The 22,366-nt window shown below is 46.7% G+C and overlaps 1 protein-coding gene and 1 long non-coding RNA gene across 2 annotated transcripts in view; one reads left to right on the top strand and one right to left on the bottom strand.

Moving 5' to 3' along the window:
• LOC115191683 (uncharacterized) overlaps positions 1–4,983 on the top strand; it is a 20,171-nt gene extending 15,188 nt beyond the window's left edge. Inside the window, exons 3-4 of the long non-coding RNA XR_003877754.1 lie at positions 3,115–3,205; positions 4,810–4,983. This is a non-coding gene — a long non-coding RNA (uncharacterized LOC115191683). The remainder of the gene's footprint in view (positions 1–3,114; positions 3,206–4,809) is intronic.
• Positions 4,984–17,812: 12,829 nt separating this feature from the next.
• LOC115191581 (proline-rich extensin-like protein EPR1) lies at positions 17,813–20,593 on the bottom strand. Its single transcript, XM_029749370.1, has one exon. It carries the CDS (start codon positions 20,591–20,593, stop codon positions 17,813–17,815), a length of 2,781 nt encoding a protein of 926 aa, XP_029605230.1.
• Positions 20,594–22,366: the final 1,773 nt, after the last annotated feature.

Raw genomic sequence — 22,366 nt, 5'->3', positions numbered from 1 at the left:
CTCCTCTCTCCTCCTCTTCCCCTGCTCCTCTCGCTCCCTCTTCCCCTGCTCCTCCTCCCTCCTACTTCCCCCCTCTCCTCTCTCCTACTCCTCCCCTGCTCCTCTCTCCTACTTCCCCTGCTCCTCTCTCCTACTTCCCCTGCTCCTCTCTCCTCCTTCCACTGCTCCTCTCTCCTCATCCTTCCCTGCTCCTCTCTCCTCCTCCTTCCCCTCCTCCTCTCTCTTCCTTCCCCTTCTCTCTCCTCCTTCCCCTGCTCCTCTCTCCTCCTCCTTCCCCTGCTCCTCTCTCCTCCTCCTTCCCCTGCTCCTCTCTCCTCCTCCTTCCCCTGCTCCTCTCTCCTACTTCCCCTGCTCCTCTCTCCTACTTCCCCTGCTCCTCTCTCCTACTTCCCCTGCTCCTCTCTCCTCCTTCTACTGCTCCTCTCTCCTCATCCTTCCCCTGCTCCTCTCTCCTCCTCCTTCCCCTACTTCCACTCGCTTTCCTTCCCCCTTACTCTCTCTCCTCCTTCCACTGCTCCTCTCTCCTCATCCTTCCCCTGCTCCTCTCTCCTCCCTCCTTCCCCTACTCCTCTCTCTTCCTTCCCCTTCTCTCTCCTCCTTCCCCTACTCCTCTCTCTTCCTTCCCCTGCTCCTCTCTCCTCCTTCCCCTACTCCTCTCTCTCCTTCCCCTTCCTCTCTCATCCTCCTTCCCCCTGCTCCTCTCTCCCCTCCTCCTTCCCATGCTCTTCTCTTCTCCTTCCCATGCTCCTCTCTCCTCCTCATTCCCCTGCTCCTCCTACTTCTCCTCCCCTGCTCCTCTCTTCTCCTTCCCCTGCTCCTCCTCCCTCCTCCTTCCCCTGCTTCTCTCTCCTCCTTCCCCTGCTCCTCTCTCCACCTTCCCCATGCTCCTCTCTCCACCTTCCCATGCTCCTCTCTCCACCTTCCCATGCTCCTCTCTCCTCCTTCCCCATGCTCCTCTCTCCACCTTCCCCATGCTTCTCTCTCCTCCTTCCCCTGCTCCTCTCTCCTCCTCCTTCCCTGCTTCTCTCTCCTCCTTCCCCTGCTCCTTCTCTCCTGCCTTCCCATGCTCTCTCTCTTACCTTCCCATGCTCCTCTCTCCTCCTTCCCCATGCTCCTCTCTCCTCCTTCCCCATGCTCCTCTCTCCTCCTTCCCATGCTCCTCTCTCTCCTTCCCCTGCTCCTCTCGTCTCTCCCCTCCTCCCCATGGCTGCCTCTACTACCTCCTCCTTCCCCGATGCTCCTCTCTCCTCCTCCTTCCCCATTGCTCCTCTCTTCTCCCACTCTGTGTGTGTTCCGTGTGTGTGTAGGGGGTCTCCTCACAGCAGGGGAGGTACAGAGGTACCAAGGCATGTTTCCCCAGCTAATGTTTTATGACTGAGTCGTGCCCCCCACACACACACACACACAACAGCCCCTTCCCCTTCCAGTCCACTAGACTCACTGAGGTAGTTCCAGTGGAACCCACATGCTGCATACATAATGACATGACATTATCATTTGTATAAGCATGATGGATATTTGCATAACTGTCCATTAAGTCTGGCAGATGTGAAGAGGCCGGCACTCAGTCCACTGTTCCTTTAATTAACACCAGAGAGATGAACCCTGACCCCCACGTTGTGTGTGTGTGTGTGTGTGTGTGTGGTGTGTGTGTTTGTGTGTGTGTGTGTGTGTGTGTGTGTGTGGGGTGTGTGTGTGTGTGTGTGTGTGTGTGTGTTGTGGGTGTGGGTGTGTGTGGGGTGTGTGTGTGTGTGTGTGTGTGCTGGAGTGTAATGTAAACATGATTAATACAGAGCTTCAGAGGCCCACTGTTGTAGTTCTACTGAGACCGGACACACACACATAGATGTACACACACACACACATAGATGTACACACACACACACACATAGATGTACACACACACACATAGATGTACACACACACATAGATGTACACACACACATAGATGTACACACACACGTAGATGTACACATACACACACATAGATGTACACACACACATAGATGTACACACACACATAGATGTACAAAAGCAGTTATCCTTGAGATATCGGTAATTAAAATGCAAAACAAGGTGTTTGTAACGTGTCGACAGTCCTTCATCCGTCTGCAACGTGTCGACCGACAGCACATGGAGAAAACAAGCCCCTTTTTAAGTTCCTCTCTCAGCTAGAGCTGTCGGGCTGTTAATCAGCAGAAACACCCATCATTCACATTGCATTAGACTCACACAGCATGAGTCCCAAATGGCATGAGTCCCCTTGGTCAAACGTAGTGTTTGGGACGATGTCGTAGTGACTCATTTTCATAGAAAAACGTTATTAATAAAAATCTATATGATTGTAAAAACCACAGGCAGGTAAATGTCAGAATATAAGCCTTAGTGATGATTATGAAGAGCTTACATTACACTGCTTACATGGACATTAGTTCCTCTCAGGCCTGGCTTCAGCCCTGGCTTCAGCCCTGGATTCAGCCCTGGCTTCAGCCCTGGCTTCAGCCCTGGATTCAGCCCTGGCTTCAGCCCTGGCTTCAGCCCTGGCTTCAGCCCTGGATTCAGCCCTGGCTTCAGCCCTGGCTTCAGCCCTGGCTTCAGCCGTGGCTTCAGCCCATAGCTAAGTAGAGGACTGTTGAAGGATGTCAGTGCTGACATCAGATCCATTCAATAGGCCCTCCACACACCCATTACACTTCCCACGGTCTTCTAGCTAGTTATACTACCAGACAACATGCTGCAGTGGGGAATATGGCCGAGGCAGGGGGAGCGAATCATTCTCATCTTTTGTCATTGAGGTGATTTTAACCGTCCCATCATCTTTTGTCATTGAGGTGTTTTTAACTGTCCCAAAATAACTATAAATTGCCTCGTTAGCATACTAAAGGGGTGAACACGTGTGTGTGTGTGGGGGGGGGGGGGGTAGTGTGTGTGTGTGTGTGTGTGTAATGTTGTGCTGTGTGTTTCAGTTATCTGCCTGGTGGGACTGTGTGTGTGTGGTAGTGTGTTTGTTATGTTGTGCTGTGTGGGAGCGATAGTGTGTGTGTGTGTGTGTGTGTGTGTGTGTGTGTGTGTGTGTGTGTGTGTGTGTGTGTGATGTTGTGCTGTGTGTTTCAGTTATCTGCCTGGTGGGACTGGGCCTGGTCGTGTTCTTCTTCAGCTTCCTGCTGTCCATCTTCAGGTCCAAGTACCACGGCTACCCCTACAGGTAACACACACACCTGGACTTCACCATTTACCAAGGTCATTCACACAATTAGGGCCAGGAGTTTTCCTGGACACGTGACTTAACCAGGAAAACGTCTGTGCCCAGAGTTTTTCCAGGTGAGGTGGTCTGGATAAACTCCTGGCCCTACATAGTGAATGAATAGAGTACTTCACTCCAGGTCTCCAGGGGATCTACATTGAATCAGGGGTGGCTAAGTTCACACCATCCACCCTCTAACATAAAACGCATCCAGATACTTTTCACCCAGAACATCCCAGTGTTGAATTTTTTTCCTAACCGAGCGAACCCAAACTGCACCTGGAAGTCAACTTCACCCACTTTGGAACGTCGTCAGATGAGTCGTCAGATGAGTCGTCAGATGCTTTATCCCAAAAAATTAGCTGAGTGAAGGATTTTGTCAGCCTCGGCTCGAATCAACGGCTTCGCCCCAAATAGCGCCCATTTTTCTTTTATGGGCACTACTTTTGTCCAGGACCCATAGAGATCTGGTAGGGTACCATTTAGGACACATCCAGATTCTCCAGATATCAGAATATAGATGCCTTCAAGTAACACCCTTAATCATCAAAACAACAGATAGCAGCACGCAGTCCGAGATAACTTCTGAACAACACTTAATACAGTCAGATCACAATGAAATCTACTGAACAACACTTAATATAGTCAGATCACAATGAAATCTACTGAACAACACTTAATAATACAGTCAGATCACAATGAAATCTACTGAACAACACTTAATAAAACAGTCAGATCACAATGAAATCTACTGAACGACACTTAATAATACAGTCAGATCACAATGAAATCTACTGAACAACACTTAATAATACAGTCAGATCACAATGAAATCTACTGAACGACACTTAATACAGTCAGATCACAATGAAATCTACTGAACGACACTTAATACAGTCAGATCACAATGAAATCTACTGAACGACACTTAATACAGTCAGATCACAATGAAATCTACTGAACAGCATTTAATACAGTCAGATCACAATGAAATCTACAGAACGACACGTAATACAGTCAGATCACAATGAAATCTACTGAACAACACTTTATACTGTCTGAACGACACTTAATACAGTCAGATCGCAATGAAATCTAGTTAACGACACTTAATACAGTCAGATCACAATGAAATCTACTGAACGACACTTAATACAGTCAGATCACAATGAAATCTATTGAACGACACTTAATACAGTCAGATCACAATGAAATCTACTGAACAACACTTAATACAGTCAGATCGCAATGAAATCTAGTTAACGACACTTAATACAGTCAGATCGCCATGAAATCTACAGAACGACACTTAATACAGTCAGATCGCAATGAAATCTACAGAACGACATGTAATACAGTCAGATCACACTGAAATCTACTGAACAACACTTAATACAGTCAGATCACAATGAAATCTACTGAACGACACTTAATACAGTCAGATCGCCATGAAATCTACAGAACGACACTTAATACAGTCAGATCGCAGTTGACTTAGTGTCACACACTAACTGGCGAGCGGTCTGTAATCACACGCTCTGTCTCTCTGTCTCTCTCTTTTTCAGCTTCCTTATAAAGTGAGTCTGAGGCGCCGTCTTCAGAGTGAAGGGTGAAGAGGCTACTTGATGCTGCTAGCTGAGAGGCTGCAGACACGGGGACAGGGTGCATGGGGCGGGAGGTTCATTTCAACTGCTGTACTCAATCTACTTAATAAATGATAATGTGACCAACTGAGAAAAGAGACACTCCTACCTATCTGATTAGTACCGTTATATCACACACACCTGTTCTGAAGGAGTTGAGCTCTTGAGGTCTGAATGTGTTTTATTTGACAGTGTCTGACCAAATGACAGAGAGAGAGAGACAGAGAGAGAGAGGGACAGAGAGAGGGACAGAGAGAGCCAGAGAGAAAGAGAGGACAGGAGAGGAGAAGAGGAAAGAGAGCAAGACATGCAGAGGAGAAGAGGAAAGAGAGCGAGACATGCAGAGGAGAAGAGGAAAGAGAGTGAGACATGCAGAGGAGAAGAGGAAAGAGAGCGAGACATGCAGAGGAGAAGAGGAAAGAGAGTGAGACATGCAGAGGAGAAGAGGAAAGAGAGTGAGACATGCAGAGGAGAAGAGGAAAGAGAGCGAGACATGCAGAGGAGAAGAGGAAAGAGAGTGAGACATGCAGAGGAGAAGAGGAAAGAGAGTGAGACATGCAGAGGAGAAGAGGAAAGAGAGTGAGACATGCAGAGGAGAAGAGGAAAGAGAGTGAGACATGAAGAGGAGAAGAGGAAAGAGAGCGAGACATGCAGAGTAAAGAGAGTGAGACATGCAGAGGAGAAGAGGAAAGAGAGTGAGACATGCAGAGGAGAAGAGGAAAGAGAGTGAGACATGCAGAGGAGAAGAGGAAAGAGAGCGAGACATGAAGAGGAGAAGAGGAAAAGAGTGAGACATGCAGAGGAGAAGAGGAAAGAGAGTGAGACCTGCATAGGAGAAGAGTAGAGTGACAGGCAGAAAGGAGAGTGAGACATGCAGAGGGAGAAGAGGAAAGAGAGTGAGACATGCAGAGGAGAAGAGGAAAGAGAGTGAGACATGCAGAGGAGAAGAGGAAAGAGAGTGAGACATGCAGAGGAGAAGAGGAAAGAGAGTGAGACATGAAGAGGAAAGAGAGTGAGACATGCAGAGGAGAAGAGGAAAGAGAGTGAGACATGCAGAGGAGAAGAGGAAAGAGAGTGAGACATGCAGAGGAGAAGAGGAAAGAGAGTGAGACATGAAGAGGAGAAGAGGAAAGAGAGCGAGACATGCAGAGGAGAAGAGGAAAGAGAGTGAGACATGCAGAGGAGAAGAGGAAAGAGAGTGAGACATGCAGAGGAGAAGAGGAAAGAGAGTGAGACATGCAGAGGAGAAGAGGAAAGAGAGCGAGACATGCAGAGGAGAAGAGGAAAGAGTGAGACATGAAGAGGAGGAGAAGAAAGAGAGCGAGACATGCAGAAAAAAGTATTTGATACCCTGCTGATTTTGTACGTTTGCCCACTGACAAAGAAATGATCAGTCTATAATTTTAATGGTAGGTTTATTTGAACAGTGAGAGACAGAATAACAACAACAAAAAATCCAGAGAAACGCATGTCAAAAATTTTATACAATTATTTGCATTTTAATGAAGGAAATAAGTATTTGACCCCTCTGCAAAACATGACTTAGTACTTGGTGGCAAAACCCTTGTTGGCAATCACAGAGGTCAGACATTTCTTGTAGTTGGCCACCGGGTTTGCACACATCTCAGGAGGGATTTTGTCCCACTCCTCTTTGCAGATCTTCATTAAGTCATTAAGGTTTCGAGGCTGACGTTTGGCAACTCGAACCTTCAGCTCCCTCCACAGATTGTCTATGGGATTAAGGTCTGGAGACTGGCTAGGCCACTCCAGGACCTTAATGTGCTTCTTCTTGAGCCACTCCTTTGTTGCCTTGGCCGTGTGTTTTGGGTCATTGTCATCCTGGAATACCCATCCACGACCCATTTTCAATGCCCTGGCTGAGGGAAGGAGGTTCTCACCCAAGATTTGACGGTACATGGCCCCGTCCATCGTCCCTTTGATGCGGTGAAGTTGTCCTGTCCCCTTAGCAGAAAAACACCCCCAAGCATAATGTTTCCACCTCCATGTTTGACGGTGGGGGTGGTGTTCTTGGGGTCATAGGCAGCATTCCTCCTCCTCCAAACACGGCAAGTTGAGTTGATGCCAAAGAGCTCCATTTTGGTCTCATCTGACCACAACACTTTCACCCAGTTGTCCTCTGAATCATTCAGATGTTCATTGGCAAACTTCAGACGGGCATGTATATGTATTCTTGAGCAGGGGGACCTTGCGGGCGCTGCAGGATTTCAGTCCTTCACGGCGTAGTGTGTTACCAATTGTTTTCTTGGTGACTATGGTCCCAGCTGCCTTGAGATCATTGACAAGATCCTCCCGTGTAGTTCTGGGCTGATTCCTCACCGTTCTCATGATCATTGCAACTCCACGAGGTGAGATCTTGCATGGAGCCCCAGGCCAAGGGAGATTGACAGTTCTTTTGTGTTTCTTCCATTTGCGAATAATCGCACCAACTGTTGTCACCTCACCAAGCTGCTTGGCGATGGTCTTGTAGCCCATTCCAGCCTTGTGTAGGTCTACAATCTTGTCCCTGACATCCTTGGAGAGCTCTTTGGTCTTGGCCATGGTGGAGAGTTTGGAATCTGATTGATTGATTGCTTCTGTGGACAGGTGTCTTTTATACAGGTAACAAGCTGAGATTAGGAGCACTCCCTTTAAGAGTTTGCTCCTAATCTCAGCTCGTTACCTGTATAAAAGACACCTGAGAGCTAGAAATCTTTCTGATTGAGAGGGGGTCAAATACTTATTTCCCTCATTAAAATGCAAATCAATTTATAACATTTTTGACATGCGTTTTTCTAGATTTTTTCGTTGTTATTCTGTCTCTCACTGTTCAAATAAACCTACCATTAAAATTATAGACTGATCATTTCTTTGTCATTGGGCAAACGTACAAAATCAGCAGGGGATTAAATACTTTTTTCCCTCACTGTACCCCAACTCCTCTCAAGTTTTCAGCTCAGTTTTCTGTCAAGTCCAAACACAGTCCAGCTCGAGCATAAGGGACTTCCAGTCTCCACAACTCATTATTAGCATTTCACTGTTGTTGTTGATGTTTTCTCTTGTTCCTGTTCTGGTTGGTGTTGCATTGCATCAGGACGGCAGGACGATGCCAAGTTAGCGGCCAAACAAACATCTAATCAAAGCGCCCAAGTTACATGAGAAGGAATACCACCATCTGTCGTAGGACTGACTGTCTGTCAGCGGACATTATCAACATCCACCTGAAATCTGTTTTTTCATCTTTTGTTCATTTATCTGCATCTTTCTCTTACCCCCGCCGCCGTGTCCGCAATCTGTCTTGCCTACTACTTTTTAAAATTGCCTACTGGGTACTAATCATACTACATACTATTTAGAATGTTCTGTTTGGTGAGCACGAATGCAGTAAGCGACACAAATCAACAAATCAAATCAAGGCAATGGCGCTTGTTCGCCGCCATTTGTTCATTTTTGTGAAGTGCGTCCCCTATTCTAATTTTATTAGCAGTTGTAAAAAGAAAACGTGTAGGTGTGAAAAGACGATTACTCTTCCTAAATAATGTGCAGTGAATTCTACTTGATGATAAGTCGAAAAGAGTATGACATCCTGGCATTTAAAGCATACTTCATTTTTAAAGTTTCACATACTATAAAACATTAACATTTTTGCATACCCCAAAGTCATACTATTTAGTATGGTTATTTGGACACGGCCTCTCTCTCCTCTCTCTCCTCCCTCGTCCCCCTCTCTCTGTCAGTACTGTATAATGAGGGACCGTCAATGACGTAAACGAAGCAAGACGGTTCTGTCAGTTTCGCTGTCAATCACACAGACTAGGGTGTCAGATTTTCTCCACTTAATGCCTGAGGAAAACCAGATTTGAGTCAGAACCAAAGCAGCCCAGCTTGTGAGTGGTAATCATAGCCCTGCTGTGCTAGTTACTCCTTCTTAGCAGATCATCACCGTAGGTTTTACAGCATATTGCAGTGCTGCTAGATGTTAGGTCTGCTGGCACCTACTTTAAAAGGACAATCTGGAATTCAAGCAACAACAAAGTGGTTACCAACACTTTCTGGTAATCAGATGAGGGATAGGGCTGGAGAAATGGAAACCCTCTCAAATTCATTGATGCATTTCTACGTTTATTGATGAGTTATATTCTTTAAGAATCAGTTAAGCATTTAAATCATTCATTTAAAAGTAAAAGAATGTTTTACCAATCCCAGATTTCCCCTTTAAAGTGTTGCATGTACTGTATCTAAGAATAGTTGTTTTCTTCAGGTTTGGGAGCTGAAATGTACTGTAAAAGAGGTCAGTGGTACACTGTTATACATTGGTATACAGTTCAAGTCAATGAGATACAGATCAGGTCCCAGTGGGAGCGTTTTACAATCATATGCACCTAAATATGTAGCTGTGCGACCTGGAATGTTTATTTAGGAACACCAGTGCGCCTAGAAAAATGAAGGATTCTAGCTTTATTATCTCAAATGTTTTTCATTGTGCTCCTAAATTTCTTTGTGTGCTCCTACATTTTCCAACTTAGGCGCACACGTGCTCCTTGTAAAAAGGTCAGTGCAGAGGTCTGGGCGAGTGATGTGCATTTCAGGTCAGTGGGATACCGTTAATCCTCTGGGACCAGACACTATAGAAAAACATAGATGTGAAGATTCAATGGGGACTTTGTAAACATTTGGCAGCAAGGCATTTTTCAAGACAAGTTTTCTACTTTTTGAACTACTCACCTGCGTCTAGGATTTATATTCACAACTACTTCTGCTGGGAAATCTATTGGTGACCAATGACAGAGAAGGTTTTGTAACCTACACTACATTACCAAAAGTATGTAGACACCTGCTCGTCGAACATCTCATCTCCAAAGTCATGGGCATTCATTTGAGAATTGATCCACACTTTTCTGCTATAACAGCCTCCACTCTTCTGGGAAGGCTTTCCACTAGATGTTGGAACATTGCTCCGAGGACTTGCTTCCATTCAGCCACAAGAACATTAGTGAGGTCAGGCACAGATGTTGGGTGATTAGGCGTGGCTTGCAGTCGGCGTTGCAATTCATCCCAAAGGTGTTCGATGGGGTTGAGGTCAGAGCTCTGTTATGGCCAGTCAAGTTCTTCCACACCGATCTCGACAAACCATTTCGTTATAGACCTCGCTTTGTACATGGGGGCATTGTCCTGCTGAAACAGGAAAGGTCCTTCCCCAAACTGTTGCCACAAAGTTGGAAGCACAGAATCGTCTAAAATGTCATTGTATGCTGTAGCATTAAGATGTCCCTTCACTGGAACTAAGGGACCTAGCCCAAACCATGAAAAACAGCCCTGACCATTATTCCTCTTCCACCAAACTTTACAGTTGGCACTATGCATTTGGGCAGGTAGCGTTCTCTTGGCATCCGCCAAACCCAGATTCGTCCGTCGGACTGACAGATTGTGAAGTGCAATTCATCACTCCAAGAGAACGCGTTTCCACTGCTCAAGAGTCCAATGGCGGCGAGCTTTACACCACTCCAACCAGCGCTTGACATTGCGTATGATGATCTTAGGCTTGTGGGAAGTTGCTCGGCCATGGAAACTCATTTAATGGAGCTCCTGACAAGCAGTTCTTGTGCTGATGTTGCTTCCAGAGGCAGTTTGGACCTTTAATGAGTGTTGCAACCGAGGACTGACGACAAGACCTTAATATGTGGTCACTCACATTTCCATGGAAACTCCTACCAGACACAAGTGCAGTGGCCATCTTATTTTGATCCTTATTTTATCCTCTAGGGGAGTCGAGGAAAAACAGCCAAAACAAGGCAATTATATAACTCACAAACACAATTTGCATTTCCTTCTCATGTCCTCTAAATATAATTTTCAAAAGTAACGTTTAATTGCACACTTTTTTGTATTTTTTATTTCTGCTGCATTGAGGCGGAGGGTTTTTGAAGTCGCTCAGGCATTTTCTATATTTTTTTTTCTTCTAGGGCTGTAATTACACACGTTGATCTGAGAAGTGGAGAGAAACTTTCTAGCACTCCCATTTAAACACATGTACCTGGAGCCTCAGTTAAGAAAATCAATCACCTCACCTAACTCTCAGCATTAGAAAGATGGTTGGAAAACATGAAGTATGTTCAATATAGCGCTTTTTTGACAGTTATTTTCATCTTTTTTAATAAAGATATGTTCATTTTTTTGACTAGACATTATATCTGATATGATCAGACTTGGCGAAATTTGAAATCTTTCAAATACTTTTTTGCCTGTCTGGTGGACGAGGTTTGACGTTTTTGAGACTATTCGATTGGTTCATTAAACCAGGCCAGCTCAATCAAGCATAAATACACATTTTAATGATTTAGAAATATTATTTGACTGGATATGATGTTGACTAGCTGTGGTAATAACATAATACAGTAACTCCCTGGGGGAAAGACAAGTCATATGAAACATCCAAGCATGTCTTTCAGTTAACTTCTATCTCTATCTCCATATCTCTATCTCTATATCTCGCTCACTATCTCTCTCTCTCTCTCTCTGTCTCTCTCTCTCTCTCTCTGGGCAAAGTAAAGAAGACAATCATGACTCATCACTTTTCAATTAGCGGTTTAATCGGCGCTTATTCATTAATTAATTAAAGTGCTCAGGTGGAACCAAACACTGCCTGAAGTGGATCCCCAGGGGAACCAGAAGGGCACGACACCACTCAAACAGCTCTCCTCTGGAGTTTCAAACAGGAACCAAAATAAGATGGCAGAACATGAGCTTTGATCATTCCATGAAACACCAGCCTATTTTCCCCTATAAACAAAACATCAAATGGCCCTTTAATTAATGAAGGGAAAAACATCCTCTCTAAGTCTAAGATACCATCCACTGGTACTGTGCAATATTAAAGAGCCACTGTTTTAGTCAAGATGCTATCGTTGGACAAATCCTTTAAAGTCAGAATAATTGAATTCAAGGGAAGGCCCCTCCACCTACCTAATCAAGGAAGATGACGTTAAACTTATTTCCTTATGAATACTTTTATCCTCTGGAAAACTTCATCCAGCCCTCATCTTAGTCTTCGAGCCCATATCCTTGGAGAGGCTTCCTTTAACCACCAGAAGCGTCAGAGACGGCAACAGCCGCGTTGCCGCAGGGACCACAGCTCTTGTGCTTAGTCGGGTGTGTTCGCCAAAAATAGCCCAGTGGAGATGTTACAGGGCGTTACCGGGGCGACGGGCTATTTTATACCTGACTCTAACAACGAGCTCGGCTCCCGACAACCTTAGAAGAAAGCCGGTGTCAGAGGTTAGCGCGGTTACAGAGGAAATCAAGGCCTCGTTTGCATATCCCATCCCTCCCTTGTGGTCTCCACAGAGATGAGTCGAGAGAATCGCAACTTTTTTCGCTTTCCTTTCCATTTATTTTTAGTTGTCTTTGAACATAACAGTAGCTGCAGGTGTGGCTGCACTGTGAGAGCCAGCCGTGCCGTAAATGTATACATCAATATATATATATATGCAGACCCCACCTCGTCAGCAAAGCAACAAACACCATCTCCCAGGGTGGGATGTCATTAAAATAAATTGCTGTGTACACCGGGCGGAGACGCGGTGCGGAGCGCTGAGCTGCGAAACAACGGATGTTTAAGACGCGGACCCAGAGCCTCCGTGTCCCCCTGAGGAGAGTGATGCGGCTTTGAGGGAAAAACACACTTTGTACGCTGTAATTAACACCCCGCTGGGTTGTGTGTGTCTCTCTCTCACACGACTCACTGCCATTCTCCCAACTACCATCTCCACCACCTTTGGGTCTGGGCCCAGTTGGTCATGTGACAGGTTAAAAACCCAGGAAGCGGGAGTTGAGGTCAGCTGGGGCGCCACCATTTTGTGTGCCCAGTTGGGACGCAACAAAGTTCCCACCCACGCATTTCAACCATAACTTAAACAGTGATTTTACATTACTGAACTGTATAATTATGACTGTCAGACTGTGGTATAGAGAAACACACACTGCCCCCGCCGCCATGGTTACTTCATAAAACAATCCCTTATTATAATCATCCTATAATATATTCTACTCAAATCTTCTCTTCTCTGTTGTCGTGTTACAATAGCTGTCTCTTCAAGCCTTCAATGTGACCGAGCCCATCTATTGTGATTAGGAAGAGGATTTGTTTCCTAACCAACCTCTAGAAAACGTATTAAACTCACCACACTGAGACTCATTAGACAGTGAATATCTTGTCTCCATCTATACACACCAGACAGAAAGCATATTGTTTTCATTCGTTTAAAATATCACCGGAGTGATGAGAATAGCAATGTCGGTAGGGGCTGGAGGGAGTCAGCCAACGAGGAGTATAAAAACTAGTTGGAAAGCAGCCACTGAAGGCGAGAAGAGAAGAAGAGATGTATTCATTTATTTTTTATAATAACATCCTCTACAGATATTGTACTATCCTCCACCATGCCCCACCTTGGCCATTTTATAATTAGCCGGTTGATAGTGAATGGCTCTTTTGAGACAGAGTGAGAGGGAAGGAGAGAGAGGGAGTTAATTTTTGAGTATGCTGTTAACTGTCCTCTCCTGAGCAGCAGCGTGGGGGAGAGACATTTTCAGGGAAGAGATGTAGGAGTCATTCCCTCACACAACTGTCAAAAGTCAATTTACGGTTTGCCACTTTCTGACTGAGAGACGCTGGAGGACCAGGGTTTAAAGTCCTGGGGAATGGATAGTACTGAGGTTCTACTGTCCCTGACTGGACCAGGGTTTTATGTACTGGGGAATGGATAGTACTGAGGTTCTACTGTCCCTGACTGGACCAGGGTTTTATGTACTGGGGAATGGATAGTACTGAGGTTCTACTGTCCCTGACTGGACCAGGGTTTTATGTACTGGGGAATGGATAGTACTGAGGTTCCACTGTCCCTGACTGGACCAGGGTTTTATGTACTGGGGAATGGATAGTACTGAGGTTCTACTGTCCCTGACTGGACCAGGGTTTTATGTACTGGGGAATGGATAGTACTGAGGTTCTACTGTCCCTGACTGGACCAGGGGTTTTATGTACTGGGGAATGGATAGTACTGAGGTTCCACTGTCCCTGACTGGACCAGGGTTTTATGTACTGGGGAATGGATAGTACTGAGGTTACACTCTGTCCCTGACTGGACCAAGGTGTTATGTACTGGGGAATGGATAGTACTGAGGTTCTACTGTCCCTGACTGGACCAGGGTTTTATGTACTGGGGAATGGATAGTACTGAGGTTCCACTGTCCCTGACTGGACCAGGGTTTTATGTACTGGGGAATGGATAGTACTGAGGTTACACTCTGTCCCTGACTGGACCAAGGGTGTTATGTACTGGGAATGGATAGGTACTGAGGTTCTACTGTCCCTGACTGGACCAGGGTTTTATGTACTGGGGAATGGATAGTACTGAGGTTCTACTGTCCCTGACTGGACCAGGGTTTTATGTACTGGGGAATGGATAGTACTGAGGTTCTACTGTCCCTGACTGGACCAGGGTTTTATGTACTGGGGAATGGATAGTACTGAGGTTCTACTGTTCCTGACTGGACCAGGGTTTTATGTACTGGGGAATGGATAGTACTGAGGTTCTACTGTCCCTGACTGGACCAGGGTTTTATGTACTGGGGAATGGAGAGCACTGAGGTTCTACTGTCCCTCACTGGACCAGGGTTTTATGTACTGGGGAATGGATAGTACTGAGGTTCTACTGTCCCTGACTGGACCAGGGTTTTATGTACTGGGGAATGGATAGTACTGAGGTTCCACTGTCCCTGACTGGACCAGGGTTTTATGTACTGGGGAATGGATAGTACTGAGGTTCTACTGTCCCTGACTGGACCAGGGTTTTATGTACTGGGGAATGGATAGTACTGAGGTTCCACTCTCCCTGACTGGACCAGGGTTTTATGTACTGGGGAATGGATAGTACTGAGGTTCCACTGTCCCTGACTGGACCAGGGTTTTATGTCCTGGGGAATGGATAGTACTGAGGTTCTACTGTCCCTGACTGGACCAGGGTTTTATGTACTGGGGAATGGATAGTACTGAGGTTACACTCTGTCCCTGACTGGACCAAGGTGTTATGTACTGGGGAATGGATAGTACCGAGGTTCCACTGTCCCTGACTGGACCAAGGTTTTATGTACTGGGGAATGGATAGTACTGAGGTTCTACTGTCCCTGACTGGACCAGGGTTTTATGTACTGGGGAATGGATAGTACCGAGGTTCCACTGTCCCTGACTGGACCAGGGTTTTATGTACTGGGGAATGGATAGTACTGAGGTTACACTCTGTCCCTGACTGGACCAAGGTGTTATGTACTGGGGAATGGATAGTACTGAGGTTCTACTGTCCCTGACTGGACCAAGGTGTTATGTACTGGGGAATGGATAGTACTGAGGTTACACTCTGTCCCTGACTGGACCAGGGTTTTATGTACTGGGGAATGGATAGTACTGAGGTTACACTCTGTCCCTGACTCGTTTTTCCTCACTTTGCTGCCGAACTACTCAATTGGGTTTGTCCCAAATGGCACCCTATTCCCTATATATTATAGTGCACTACTTTTGACTAGAACCCTGTGGGCCCTGGTCAAAAGTAGTGCGCTAAATAGGGAGTAGGGTGTGAGTTGGGACATAACCTAAGTATGATGAATGAAGCCCTATATAATTTTCCTCTTCTGGTATAACTGGTGGATTTCACAGTTGAATTCTACTTAATATAATACATGTACATACTGGTCAAAAGTAGTGCACTCAATTTGAGAACGGGGTGCCATTTGGGATGCATACCAAGACTGAATCATCAGCCTGAAGAATATCCAGCTCCCCTTCAGATCCCATTAATAATGGATGGCCATGAGGGGTTGTAGAGTTATCTTCACTAGACTGATGTATGGTGGCTGGGGTGTCATGAATCAACACGCTGTGCAATAAAACCAGCACCGTTAAAAGCATGTTATTTTATATGGGGCCGCGAGCGGACTTCTGGTCATGTGATATCTCTGACAGACTCTTATCGGCCAGGCTTTAGGGTCTCTGAGTAGTTGATATTTCATGTTAGGGACATAGCGAGAGAGGGCGCGACTCAAAACGATGTTAATATTCAGAAGAGATCATACATTTTGACCCGAGGGCAGTGAATTAAAAGTCATTTTGTGGAAAAATACCAGTTATACTCTCAAAAAATGCAGCCTCTTCTGGTGTCGATGTCTGAATAATAAAAAAAAAAATGTGGGCTCATTAGAGAGCTATTATCTTAATAAAGGAGTAGGTTTTCTCATGCAGAGTTCTAGTTTTCAATAGCATGGTTTACAATGGGCCGTGTGAACTGTGGTGAGTCTTGTTCCGTTCACCACGGATGCATCCCAAATAGCACCCTATTCCCTATATAGAGCACTGCTTTTGACCACAGGCCTATAGACGGGTTAGCTGACAACCTTAGGAAAACAATGCGCGCGTCAGTGGGGCAGAATGCCGTGTGTTGTTATGGTTCTGAATGGCCCAATCCCTAGAAACAATGACAAGAAACGACCATCGTAGGTGACTCGTTTCAGCTAGTTTTATCGTGTTCTTGATGTCTTGTTTTGAGGAGTTTTGACTGGTGTCACGTCTATGCTAACATGGCAAAATATTTGCTAGCTAGCTAACCAACAACTGTAACGATGTATTTGAGAGACAAGTGCTCATTGTGGAACTTTATTTCTGTTTTCAATAAACATCGGAGACTAAATATAGTTTACGTGTTGTCAACAGTCTAAGCCAACCCTGTCTGTTTTGCCCCATAGTTGCACATGCCTCTGTGTTGTTGCTAAACAACCAACCCGTCTATGGAACCTTGTCAAAAGTAGTGCACTACAAAGGCAAGTGGCTGCCACTGGGGACATAAATCATAAAATTCTTCACTAGCATATTATTCTAGCCCGCTAATATTGGCACGTGCCATGGGATTCTCCCTTAAATGTAATCCAACAATAAAGTAGAGGCTGGAACGGTCATGTAACGTTTAACAAACCTGTTATTATTTTAGTGTTTCAATTCCTGGGCTACATTAAAAAAAGAGGATTGTTCTTGCAAGTAATGGAAAAAAAAATGAAATTGCCCCCAAGTTTAGTTATTGCTATTCTTAAAGTGCATATGTTACAGCTAAACTCTTGGTCTTATTGGAAGAGGTCTGCAGTGTGGGTGAAACTAGGAAAGATTGGAGCTCCGGACAGTTGGACATTAGGCTTTAGTGTAGTGGTGTACGGTGTTTCTCTCTCTCTCTCTCTCTCTCTCTCTCTCTCTCTCACTGTCTCCATCTCTCTCCCTTTCTCCATCTCTCTCACTACAGCCTTTGCAATGCATGGGCTTTATATAAAGATGGCCTCCCGTAAAATGTTGAAACGGTGATAATGGAAACTGCCTGGGGGTGGCAGTTTGACAAACAAGTGTTATTAAAGAAATGGTTTTATCAATGTGTTTATGGCTTACACTGCCCTGCCACATTACAGGGGGTGGGATATGAGTCTGTACCAATAAATGTGTTTGTTTTTATCGTTCTTCTCTTTTGTTCTTTTTTGAAAGTCTGCAGTGAATATAAGGGAAAAGGGGGGGGGGGTCGACCCAAGCATTAACTTCATCCCTTGTTTTGTTCTTGGTTTTTCATTCATTCTGCAACTATCCTCATTTGATTTCTCAATCAACAAAAACCCTTGCTGTGTTTGTATGGCTGCTAATGATGACTGCTAATGTTTTTTCTTTTCTTTCCGTGCTCATTCCACCTTCCTGCCTGTCTGGCCAGTTTAACAGTCGTTAAATGACTGGCGCTTCCTGGGGAGTCTGGGTAATGTGGTCCCCGCGGCCCACTTCCTGTCAGTCCTGTCGTCTGGGTAACAAGGGATGTCATGTTTTTGACGTGTGTTTCCGTGAAAGGGTCGCACCTTATCAATAAGCCGTGTGTATCCGGGGACAGTTCTGATAGATGGGTGATAGGTGGTGGAAGAGACGTGGGCATACAGGCGGGGACAGTTCTGATAGATGGGTGATAGGTGGGTGGAAGAGACGTGGGCATACAGGCGGGGACAGTTCTGATAGATGGGTGATAGGTGGTGGAAGAGACGTGGGCATACAGGCGGGGACAGTTCTGATAGATGGGTGATAGGTGGTGGAAGAGACGTGGGCATACAGGCGGGGACAGTTCTGATAGATGGGTGATAGGTGGTGGAAGAGACGTGGGCATACAGGCGGGGACAGTTCTAATAGATGGGTGATAGGTGGTGGAAGAGACGTGGGCATACAGGCGGGGACAGTTCTGATAGATGGGTGATAGGTGGTGGAAGAGACGTGGGTATACAAGCGGGGACAGTTCTGATAGATGGGTGATAGGTGGTGGAAGAGACGTGGGTATACAGGCGGGGACAGTTCTGATAGATGGGTGATAGGTGGTGGAAGAGACGTGGGCATACAGGCGGGGACAGTTCTGATAGATGGGTGATCGGTGGTGGAAGAGACGTGGGCATACAGGCGGGGACAGTTCTGATAGATGGTGGAAGAGACGTGGGCATACAGGCAGGGACAGTTCTGATAGATGGGTGATAGGTGGTGGAAGAGACGTGGGCATACAGGCAGAGACAGTTCTGATAGATGGGTGATAGGTGGTGGAAGAGACGTGGGCATACAGGCGGGGACAGTTCTGATAGATGGGTGATCGGTGGTGGAAGAGACGTGAGCATACAGGCGGGGACAGTTCTGATAGATGGGTGATAGGTGGTGGAAGAGACGTGGGCATACAAGCGGGGACAGTTCTGATAGATGGGTGATGGGTGGTGGAAGAGACGTGGGCATACAGGCGGGGACAGTTCTGATAGATGGGTGATAGGTGGTGGAAGAGACGTGGGCATACAGGCGGGGACAGTTCTGATAGATGGGTGATAGGTGGTGGAAGAGACGTGGGCATACAGGCGGGGACAGTTCTGATAGATGGGTGATCGGTGGTGGAAGAGACGTGAGCATACAGGCGGGGACAGTTCTGATAGATGGGTGATAGGTGGTGGAAGAGACGTGAGCATACAGGCGGGGACAGTTCTGATAGATGGGTGATAGGTGGTGGAAGAGACGTGGGCATACAGGCGGGGACAGTTCTGATAGATGGGTGATCGGTGGTGGAAGAGACGTGGGCATACAGGCGGGGACAGTTCTGATAGATGGTGGAAGAGACGTGGGCATACAGGCGGGGACAGTTCTGATAGATGGGTGATAGGTGGTGGAAGAGACGTGAGCATACAGGCGGGGACAGTTCTGATAGATGGGTGATAGGTGGTGGAAGAGACGTGGGCATACAGGCGGGGACAGTTCTGATAGATGGGTGATCGGTGGTGGAAGAGACGTGGGCATACAGGCGGGGACAGTTCTGATAGATGGGTGATAGGTGGTGGAAGAGACGTGGGCATACAAACGGGGACAGTTCTGATAGATGGGTGATGGGTGGTGGAAGAGACGTGGGCATACAGGCGGGGACAGTTCTGATAGATGGGTGATAGGTGGTGGAAGAGACGTGGGCATACAGGCGGGGACAGTTCTGATAGATGGGTGATAGGTGGTGGAAGAGACGTGGGCATACAGGCGGGGACAGTTCTGATAGATGGGTGATAGGTGGTGGAAGAGACGTGGGCATACAGGCGGGGACAGTTCTGATAGATGGGTGATAGGTGGTGGAAGAGACGTGGGCATACAGGCGGGGACAGTTCTGATAGATGGGTGATCGGTGGTGGAAGAGACGTGGGCATACAGGCGGGGACAGTTCTGATAGATGGGTGGTGGAAGAGACGTGGGCATACAGGCGGGGACAGTTCTGATAGATGGGTGATAGGTGGTGGAAGAGACGTGGGCATACAGGCGGGGACAGTTCTGATAGATGGGTGATAGGTGGTGGAAGAGACGTGGGCATACAGGCGGGGACAGTTCTGATAGATGGGTGATCGGTGGTGGAAGAGACGTGGCATACAGGCGGGGACAGTTCTGATAGATGGGTGGTGGAAGAGACGTGGGCATACAGGCGGGGACAGTTCTGATAGATGGGTGATAGGTGGTGGAAGAGACGTGGGCATACAGGCGGGGACAGTTCTGATAGATGGGTGATAGGTGGTGGAAGAGACGTGGGCATACAGGCGGGGACAGTTCTGATAGATGGGTGATAGGTGGTGGAAGAGACGTGGGCATACAGGCGGGGGACAGTTCTGATAGATGGGTGATAGGTGGTGGAAGAGACGTGGGCATACAGGCGGGGACAGTTCTGATAGATGGGTGATAGGTGGTGGAAGAGACGTGAGCATACAGGCGGGGACAGTTCTGATAGATGGGTGATAGGTGGTGGAAGAGACGTGGGCATACAGGCGGGGACAGTTCTGATAGATGGGTGATAGAGGTGGTGGAAGAGACGTGGGCATACAGGCGGGGACAGTTCTGATAGATGGGTGATCGGTGGTGGAAGAGACGTGGGCATACAAGCGGGGACAGTTCTGATAGATGGGTGATAGGTGGTGGAAGAGACGTGGGCATACAGGCGGGGACAGTTCTGATAGATGGGTGATAGGTGGTGGAAGAGACGTGGGTATACAGGCGGGGACAGTTCTGATAGATGGGTGATAGGTAGTGGAAGAGACGTGAGCATACAGGCGGGGACAGTTCTGATAGATGGGTGATAGGTGGTGGAAGAGACGTGGGCATACAGGCGGGGACAGTTCTGATAGATGGGTGATAGGTGGTGGAAGAGACGTGGGCATACAGGCGGGGACAGTTCTGATAGATGGGTGATAGGTGGTGGAAGAGACGTGGGCATACAGGCGGGCGGTATTGAAGCGCGACACTAAGGAACTGGCTGGCTGACTTGACTGACGTTCAGACTTTTGCTACTAAAGCTTCATGTCCTTGCTCAACATGCAACCCCACCCACCTCAGTAATGGAAGCGCGATTCCTCCTTTGAGACAAATTGTATGAATGTCAAACGTAATTAAACTTCTATCCACGGACATCACCCGTTTAATTGTCACAAATGACGGCGGATTATGAAGTTAAATCGATTATTTTCCAACGGCGGCAGAGCACTTCAGGTTCTTTGCCTTAATAGTATGAATATTAAATGATGAATTAGAAAGGAAATTATAAAGAGGCTGCCGGTCGCAGCACTATGGGAGAAATACACGGCAGTCAGTCCTTGTAACTCCCCACATAATCTCCCAACACTAGCATGCATTGGGTCACATTGAGTAGAAGAGGCAATGTTGTGCTATTGACCGTTAGTGTTTGTGTCAGCCCTCTTCTCTGTGAGGCGAGGTGTCCTTACGCTGCGTGATGTATCACTATCGTCAGTGAACAGCAGGGGTAGGGATGAGGTGGAAGACCTGAGGAGAACCTGGAACGCTGGAAATTTACTTTTCTCATCCCCTGGGCTTTGTGCAAGTAAACAAGAGGGGAATGGAGATGACCCCTGAAAGTAATAGTATACAGACACACAGACACACAGACACACAGACAGACAGACAGACAGACAGACAGACAGACAGACAGACAGACAGACAGACAGACAGACAGACAGACAGACAGACAGACAGACAGACAGACAGACAGACAGACAGACAGACCGACCGACCGACCGACCGACCGACCGACCGACCGACCGACAGACGTGCATACACACAGACATGCATACCCACACACAGACACACAGACAGACAGACAGACAGACAGACAGACAGACAGACGTGTCAGTGCCACATGGCGCCGGCCGACTGTGCAGAGAATGTACTGCATGAGGTCACATGTAAACATGCATACACTTTCCCAGAATCACACACGCATCACTATCATTCATTCACATGGGGTCTGTCAAACATGTATAGTACACACACACACACACACACACACACACTGATAGGTAAGAGAAGGTGAGGACGTTGAGCAGGCCTTTTAAAAGTCGACTGGAGGACTATGCGGTCCTTTCCCAAAGGGAGAGCATAATCACCAGGAGATCATCTATCATGGACGTCACTGTGTTACTCTGCATGTCCACAGACACACACACTCTCAAACAGTCTCTCATTCTCACACACACGCGTTCTCTCTCTCTTACCCACACAACCCAGCTCCAGCTCAGTAGGCCTGTTATGTAGCTGTTTGTAATAAATCCACTGGCCAAAAATGAACCTTTTAATTAAGGTTTTATAGGATCGTTAAGCCACACTTAGGCCGGGATTTATAAATGTTTACAAAGGGCTCCGGAGTGTGTCGGCTAATATTAAAATGGACATAAAGAGAAGGACAATGGTATTTGTATGATCTATAACAGTCATATCTGTCCGTCTCTATAGATCAACCGCTCAACGACATAGTGGGGATGCTGATCTTTCCCTGCAATCCTCTCATTAGCATAATCAACACAATGCCTCATGGGATATCGAGCCAGTGGGAATAGATTTTTGTTGTAATTGCCTCTTGTCTGA

Source organism: Salmo trutta, chromosome 4 (genome assembly GCF_901001165.1).
Source record: "Salmo trutta chromosome 4, fSalTru1.1, whole genome shotgun sequence".
Lineage (NCBI taxonomy): Eukaryota > Metazoa > Chordata > Actinopteri > Salmoniformes > Salmonidae > Salmo > Salmo trutta.
The sequence above is the reverse complement of the archived record's forward strand: the minus strand, read 5'-3'. Positions and strand labels throughout refer to the sequence as shown.